Below are 8,004 nucleotides of genomic sequence, written 5' to 3'. Positions count from 1 at the left end.
AGAATGGCTCCTACACAGATCACAAATTATCTACATAGGATTTTCCCATACACACCAATTTCCTCCCATTTCCGGGCCCATGGAATTCAGGGAGCCTCTCAGCTTATACACTGGATGAGAACAGGCCCCAATCCATGTCTGCCACCCGGGTTCTCAAAAGGCCCAGAAACACAAGGGTGTTCCATACATTCTCAGACACTTCCCCGCCAAAATCTGGGTGAGAGATGGCTGATGGGGCTGCAGTCCTAGTTCCCCATATTTCAGCACACATAAAAAGTGTAAGCATAGTTCATAGATGGCTAACTAAAATGCATATTGCTGGATCATTTTTCTGTGCCATCTATTCTTCCTGGGAGCTTGGATGGATCTTAGGGGTCAGAATCCCACCCAAGCAACACTTCAAAACTTGTTTGACCTCGATAATGTGCATCGAACACCAGTCCATGTTCCTCCACTGGCAACCCTGAACCACACGGCAAGCTTTCTGGGGATGTTTTTTCTCGAGGTCTGTTTGGTCCCTCCAAAGCGCTTCCATCAAAAAGGGTGAGGATCCAGCAATTTCTGTGCATTCAGAGGCAAAATGTAGCAGCTGGGATGGCAGTCTGGGAATCAAAGGGACCAACCACAAAAGAAGCTAGGAGCCGATGCCTACACTCAAAAAGGGCAGCAGTTCCGTTCTGCGACAGAAAGCAGTGCAAATTCCAGTAAGGATGCTTGTACATTGAGGTTCGGAGAGCACATTAAGACTTGAGAGGCTGACATCTGAGGAATCTGTGGCACCGCCTTGAAGCCCCCTTCCAGACGGGGGCTGCACTTCTGGTTTTCTGCAAGGCAAAAAAGTTGGACGCTGGTGATGGCAGGAGAGTTGGCAGGCGATGGCCTCCGAGTTTCAGTTGCTGAAAAGAGGGGAGACGGCTGTTGTGCTTGGGTCCTGTTTGCAGGCTTCCCAAATGTGTTTAGTTGGCCTCTGGGAGAACAAGAGGCAGGAATAGATGGGCTATGGGCCGGATCCAGCAAGGCGCTTCCTACGCTCACATTAAATTTATGGGCAGGACCAGAGGCGAAAGAAGGCAAGGCTCATTCCTTTTTGGGGAGCCTTCCAAGAGCCACATGGGCAGCTTTTCCTGGAGGATAAGGCTATTCATGGAGAATAGGACCATCAATGGCTATTAGCCAATATGGACATGTCCTACCTGTGCTGTCAGGGGCTTCTCACAGCCACAACAAAGATGGGATGCTGGACCAGATGGGCCTTTGGCCTGATCCTGCAGGGCTCCATTTATGTGCATGGCCCAGCTGTGGCCGATGGACGCTGAGGGCACTCCCATGAGGAGGGGATTCTGCAGACATTTGTTGCAGTAGTGGGAATGGTCCCTGTTCCAAAGGCACAGAGGAAGAGGTCTAGGGGCCACTGTGTGAGGGAGGCAGAAGGGCTGGAAAGGACTAGGACGCTGGCTCAGCATCACAAAGACCCAGAAGAATCTTACTAATTTAAGACACGTAGGGAAGCTAGAAACTGCCTTGCCCAGTATTGTCCACACTAAGCAGCAGCAGCTCTCCAGGGTTTCAGGAAGCCTGTGCTCTCCCTCTGAGCATTTGTCTCCCATTGATCTGTGCAGCTCAGTATTGTCTATGCTAATCTTTGACAACCTGGTACCCTCCAGATATTTTGGACTGCAACTTTCATCAGCCAGCATTGCCATACCAGTTGCTGGAAACCCAGATGCTTGAATTCTGCTTGCAGGTTTCTCACAGGCATCTTTCTGGCCGCTGTGAGAATAGGATGCTGGACTAGATGGGCCACTCGCCTGGTCCAGCAGGCTCTCCTTATGTTCTTATGGGAACTGTAGTCCAAAACAACTGGAGGACCTTAGGATAGGGAAAGCAGGTCTACACTGACCGGCAGCAGTTCTCTTGGGTCTTAAGATGGGGGTCTTTCCTAGCCCTACCTGGAGATGCTGGTGATTGAGCCTGTGCCCTTCTGCTCTTAATCCTTTATGCCAGTGTAAACAGATTTGATTAATTTGTTCTCCTTTTGCTAGGCGCAAGGCACTGGGTGAGAGCTCCAAAAGCAGCAATCCTGGCTACCTAGCAGTCCTGCTCAGTCCCAGCTTCAAAAAACATTACCAGGTATTGCCTATACAGTAATTTCAAGTTGCTCTCTGTAGCCACAGGGACTAGAAGCTTGCTTTATAGCAGCCCCCAGAATGGAGATCCTTAGCAGGCACAATGCTGAGCCTTGCTATCCAATTCTGCATGAGGGTGGTGTGGAAAGTATTGGCAGGTTTGCTCTCCAGCCTAGCTGGATATATTGGCACATTCTGAATAAACGGGGGGACAAATAACAGGAAATCCTATTCAGAAAAGGCCTGTCTGTGTTACAAAGAACACTGTTAATCAGTGTAAAGGCCCCTCCAGACATCCTTTATATTGTGCATTTACCAATATTTGTGCTCACAATGGTATCAGGGCAGATATGTGCAATCCTGTTTGCACCTACTAAAGATTCAGGGCAGAAATCCTGCAACTTTTTATATACCACTAATGTTCCAGTATTTTTCAGAGGTGGTGGTGGTTCTTGCTTTGTTGTACTAGAGAACAAGAGCTGCCCATCCAGGTGTCATAAAAGTGATAACCTTTGGAAAACATCACAGAACAGCTAATAAAGTGGAACAAAGTATGGACACCCCAGGATAAATCCACCATGAACGCACTATGATTGTGTCAATGACACACTGCAGAAAACCTCTGCATAAAACAACCAAACCCTCAGTCTGGAGGGGTCCTTATTCCACTGATGATTCTTAAGACTCTAGTTGTCCCAGCACACAGAACTCAATGGCAGGGATTGAACCCGGGACCTTCTGCTTGCAAAGCAGATGCTTTGCCCCTGAGCTATGACCCCTGCTACCATGGAAGTCCCCTTTCGTGACTGCTGAGCTGGTGGGAGACAAGCAATCCAGGCCTGCCCACTCCGCTGAGCCCCAAAGGAACTTAAGATGGCGCAGTAAATTTCACTCAACATTTCTGCAAGCGAGGGAAAGCTCAGGATGTGTGTGTCTGGACCAGGGTGGGTGTGTTATTCTGCAATACAGGAATATCACAAGTGCCCCAGGTCAAACAAGGGAAAAGTCAGAGAATCCCTGCCACGTTTGGATGGACGCCAGCCAGAACAAGTCAGAAAGGTTTACTTTACAAGAGAGCTGCTGAAATCCGGGGAAGGGAATTGGCGGGCCACAAGTCGTAGGCCTTTCCTCAGTCCAGCAGGTGGATGTTGCCCAATTCAGGACAAGGAGAAACTCAGAAAGGTCATTAAAAAAACAAAAAAACCCCACACATAAATAATTTCTCTTAAAAAACCAGACGAAAGCAAGGTACATGCCTTCCTGTGTAAATGAAGTGGGGGGGGGGGGCAAGTCTCTTTGACGAAGGAAGGCGTGGGGAATCAGGAGCTGGGGTGAGCCTCGTGGGGCCAGGCGTCACTCTGCGTTGGCACGCTCCCTCAGAACCGGCAGAGAGAGCATCTCTGGGGCAGATTTCTTCCGCGGTCTGTCCTTGGGCACACTGAGGAAGTCTGGCGCGTCGCCGCTGAGGGGTGTGGAAGGGGCGCTCTGGGTGTTGGGGGGCAGGCGCATTCCGCTGAGGGTGAAGGTGGGCTCCGCCATGCCGACAATCTCATTGGTCGCCTCCTGGGTTTCCTTCTCGTACAGGCGCACCTCGTCCATCGTCATCCCTGTGGGAAGAAAAGGTGGAGGGAGTCTTTCTGAGAAGAGGTTGAGGTTGGTGGGGAGGGGGGGGGCGCTTGCTGCCTCTCTTTGGGTTAGGCCCGAGCGGCTGCCTCTCCTCCCCCCCCCCAGGGCACCACTCGCCTCTCTCTGGAGCCTTAACGGGGAGGAGAGCGAGGCAAGGGTCGATTTTAGCTTCCCCTCCATCCCCAGGTGCGAAAGCGTGGTATAGTGGATAGAGTGTCAGACAAGAACTTGGGAGAGCAAGGTTCCAATGAAGATCACTGGGGGACCTAGAGTAGGTCCCCTGTCTCTCAGCCTACCACACAGGGTCACAGGGTTGTTGTGAGGGGGGAAATGGAGAGCGGGAGAACAATAAAAGACCACCTTAAGTTCTTTGGAATACTAGTGGGATAGAAATTGTAATACTAATCTGCCCTTCACCCTGAGGAGGACTTATAACAATTATTATTATTCATTCATTCAGCCTTTATTGGCATAGCATTATTCTTATTTGTAATAATGTACAATTACTGTATCACCACTGAGTACAGCTCACTATTGTATCACTGATAACCCTTAAACATAAAGTTGAATATTTGTTTTTGAAAGCCCAAATCTAAATCAAGTGTAATTAAAAATAAAAGCAATGATTATAATAATAAAATCACCACCATCATAACAATGAACATGTCACACTCAATTCTGAGCAGTGGATCAATTTTATTTATTTACTGAATTTATATTCTGCCATATACCCAGAGGTCTCAGGACAGTTCACAGACCAATCCATCAATCCATCAATCCATCCCTTCTGGAAGCAGAGGACTCAGATTCAAATCCAGGCCAGCGGATTACCCCCTTTCCCCCTCTTTCTGAGAGCAGCGGGAAACCACTAGTGAGATACTCCATTCCACTCGCCATCCCACCCAACACAGGTGCTCGAACTTTCCTGGTATTGTTGATGCTCCTTATATGTTTTCTCCTCTCTTTCTTTCCTCCATTTGTGCGTATACTTCTGAAAACTTTGCCATTCCCCAAGTACAAGGATTCCTGTCCCTATTGCACTGCATGCTGCTGTGTTTGCTAGGTAAGGATTGGCACTCTGAATGGAATTCCCCCTTCCATTCAGGTTGGCTGGTGACCCAGCATTCCTGCACATCTATCGGGGAAAGCCATGAAGTCAGTTTAATGCTCATCACAGGAACAATTGGTAGCTGCCTTGGACAGACTCATACCATTGGTCGATCTGGCTTAATATGGCCTACACTGAGTGGCAGTGGCTCTCCAGCATTTCAGACGGAGGTGTCTCCCAGCCCTACCTGGAGACGCCGAGGACTGAACCTGAGAGTTCTGCATGTAAAGCAGATGCTCTGCCCCTAAGCTACAGCCCTTTCCCAACATGCTCCAGACACCCTTTGCACTGCTGCTGCTGCTCTCATGCATCTTGGGCACAGAAAAGGCATAGCTGGGTCTGCAAAGGACAGGGGAGCCTTAGCAGGAATAGGGCTGGGACCTGCTATGCCAAGATCCAGGAGAAGAAAGGAAAGACCAAAAGGCAAAAACAAAACATATACATACAAAACGGGAGTCCTGGGCAGGGCTGGCCAGGTGGGGCGTTAAGGGTCCTGGGTGCTGAAGTTTTTATTTGTGGCCACGTGCATCTGAGTCTCGAAGGCACGAACCTCTTCCAGGGACATGTCTGTAACACGCAGAGATGCTCTCAAAGCTCAGTAAAGCAAGCCGGGCTCGGCGGAAGGAGGCACAGGAAACCCGGAGGCGCCGAGGCCCCACGAAGAGCCAACGAGGGGCCGTCACAAGACACTGGTGCTGCGAGAGACAACGGGCCGGTCCCAAATGCACCACCAACTGCAATGGTGTCTGTGGACAGGTTTTCTCCTTCTTGCTGTGGGGAGCACATTTGGCCCCTTGGCCCTAACCCCACCCAACAGAAAATGGGCTGTGCAGGATGAGATCAAATCCTGCCCTCTAAACAGAGCCTGGCCATCTGCTCGGGGTAAGAGAGGTGCAAAATGTGGCGACTCAGTTCAGGGGGCCTTTCCCAGATGTCTGCCAAGCGATGATCTGTACGCTGAGACGACGTCAGTTAAGGAAACCTTCTCTCTCAGGAGCAGAACTATCACAGCACAGATCATCAGAAAAGGCGGAGGTTGAAGGCGAAAAGGGATGAGAAAGCCCTGAGCAGCAGTGGAGGGCAGAGTTGTTAGTACCATTATGCAGGAGACAGAGAAGGGGAGGGGAAAGCTACCAGGATCCCTAACAGGAAGGGCACAGGAAGTTGTTTTACGCAGAAGCCAATGACCCATTTAGTCCAGTCCGTCAAGCTGCAGCTTGATCAGCACTCGTCTCTCCATCTTGTCGGCAGCCTCCTTCGCTGGCCACAGCTAATTTGGGTCACACTACACAGAGTTTAGGAGGCAGCTCATGGAACACAACTGCCTTCCTCTTGAAAAGCAGCTACAATCTTAAAATTGTTCAGAATTATCGATGGGGAGCACAATCCAAAGCCCTGACAAAAATCTCAGCTTGCATTAAATGACTACAGAAATGCACCAAGTTTCTAACCCTCCTGCAAAGTGAGGCCCCAAAATGTGCCCCGTTTGATGGAATCTCAGAAAATAATGAGAGCAAAACAAACGTTTCCTTGGCCAGGGAGGTTTTTCTGCGGTAGTTCGTTGCTCCAATCCCTATGTAATTTAACTAAACTTTGTGAATTATGCCCTATGTGCTTAAATCCAAATAAATTAAGCAACCACGAATGTTAAAATGTATTTTAAACAATGAAAACAACACCGAGTGTATTTGGCGCTTTGGCTTTGTTATCTATCCTCTGCATAAGTTTCCAAGTTCTAGTGCCGCATTCTGCCAGCAGGTGGTGCTACAAGCGAACAGGCACTCTTCCTGAAACCTTCTGCACAGACACTGGTGGTTTCTTCCCAGCTATTCTGTTTGGTGCACTGCTCTCTCACCTCAGGTGCTTATAAGAACATAAGAAGAAACCTGATCAATCAGGCCGAAGGCCCATTTGGTCCTCCCTCCTGTCCTTTGCCTCTGCCTCAGTATGCCAGAGCACTGTTCCAGCTCTCCAGGGTTTCAGGCAGGGGTCTCTCCCAGACCTGCCTGGAGAAGCCAGGGACCGAAACTGGTACCTTTTGCGTAGCACGAAGCCACAGCCCTCCACGCCCCAAAGTCTCCTCCTGTTTGCCTTTAGCTGTTGCATTTGTTTCTGCAAAATGCTAGTTGCTTTGTGCTTCCTTTCAGAAGGACCAGTGGAGTGCAAATAAAATGAGGATGGCAGATGATGAAATAAATGAGAATATAAGAACGCAAGAGCAGCTTGATGGACCAATGGTCCAGCATCCTGTTCTCACAAGGGCCGCCCAGATGCCTGTGGACCGGAGCTCAAGAACACTTTCCCCTCCTGCGGTTTCCAGCAATTGGCATTCAGTAGCATTACTGCCTCCGACCGTAGAGGCAGAACACAGCCATTATGGCTAGCATCTGTGGATATCCTCCATGCACTTGTCTGATCCTCATCCCATCTCACTACAAAGGTGGCCAGCATTAATAGGCAAAGTAACCTAGCCAGCACCTGCAAAGAGCCAACAACTCACAGCAAAAGGGGCAAGCCTCATACAATGCCTTGTTGACCCCTGTAGCTGCCATGGGCTTCTCCCAAGACCTCACACCCTCCCTGCTCCTTTTGCAGCTACCCTCATTTCCCCTTCTTCACTTTGCTTCTCTGCTGCCACCAGGGGGCAACACAGGCAAGCACACAGCTGGACCGGTGGAATTGCCCCAGTGTGTGTGGGGAGGGACTGCATGGCCCATAGGTCCTCAGTTGTGGATCTGAAATGGGGAGTCAGGTTCTGTGTGCCCTCTCCTAGCAGGGAACCCAGCCACGCAAACAAGCCTGCCCTTTCCAGGCTGCAATGCTTCCCAGGATGTTGCCTGACCCTTATAAAAAATAAACTCCTTGGTTGGAGTTTGATTGCCTTTGCATCACTGCCCTCCCAGAGTCCCTTATGCCAGCCTGACATGAACTGCACTTAATTCATTTTCTGAGGTCCTTATTCTCAGTTACTCCAGAAGGCAGGATGATGTAGGAACATAGGGTCAGACCATCGCTCCATCTAGCCCAATATCCCCTACACTGACTGGCAGAGGCTCAGACAGGTGTTTCTCCCAGCTCTGCCTGGAGATGCCAGGGGTCTTCCCTGCATGCAAAGCAGATGCTCCACCGCCAAGCTACAGCCCC

The 8,004-nt window shown here is 49.9% G+C and overlaps 1 protein-coding gene across 1 annotated transcript in view; it reads right to left on the bottom strand.

Annotated features, from left to right (window-relative positions):
• Positions 1-3,171: 3,171 nt before the first annotated feature.
• Positions 3,172-8,004, bottom strand: part of LOC309518766 (cytoplasmic phosphatidylinositol transfer protein 1-like) — a 42,881-nt gene continuing 38,048 nt past the window's right edge. Inside the window, exon 10 of the mRNA XM_082199259.1 lies at positions 3,172-3,733. Coding sequence (XP_082055385.1) covers positions 3,480-3,733 — 254 coding nt within the window. The 3' untranslated portion in view covers positions 3,172-3,479. The remainder of the gene's footprint in view (positions 3,734-8,004) is intronic.

The sequence above is a fragment of the Podarcis vaucheri genome, assembly GCF_965113315.1.
Source record: "Podarcis vaucheri genome assembly, chromosome: 14".
NCBI classification, from domain to species: Eukaryota; Metazoa; Chordata; class Lepidosauria; order Squamata; family Lacertidae; genus Podarcis; species Podarcis vaucheri.
The sequence above is the reverse complement of the archived record's forward strand: the minus strand, read 5'-3'. Positions and strand labels throughout refer to the sequence as shown.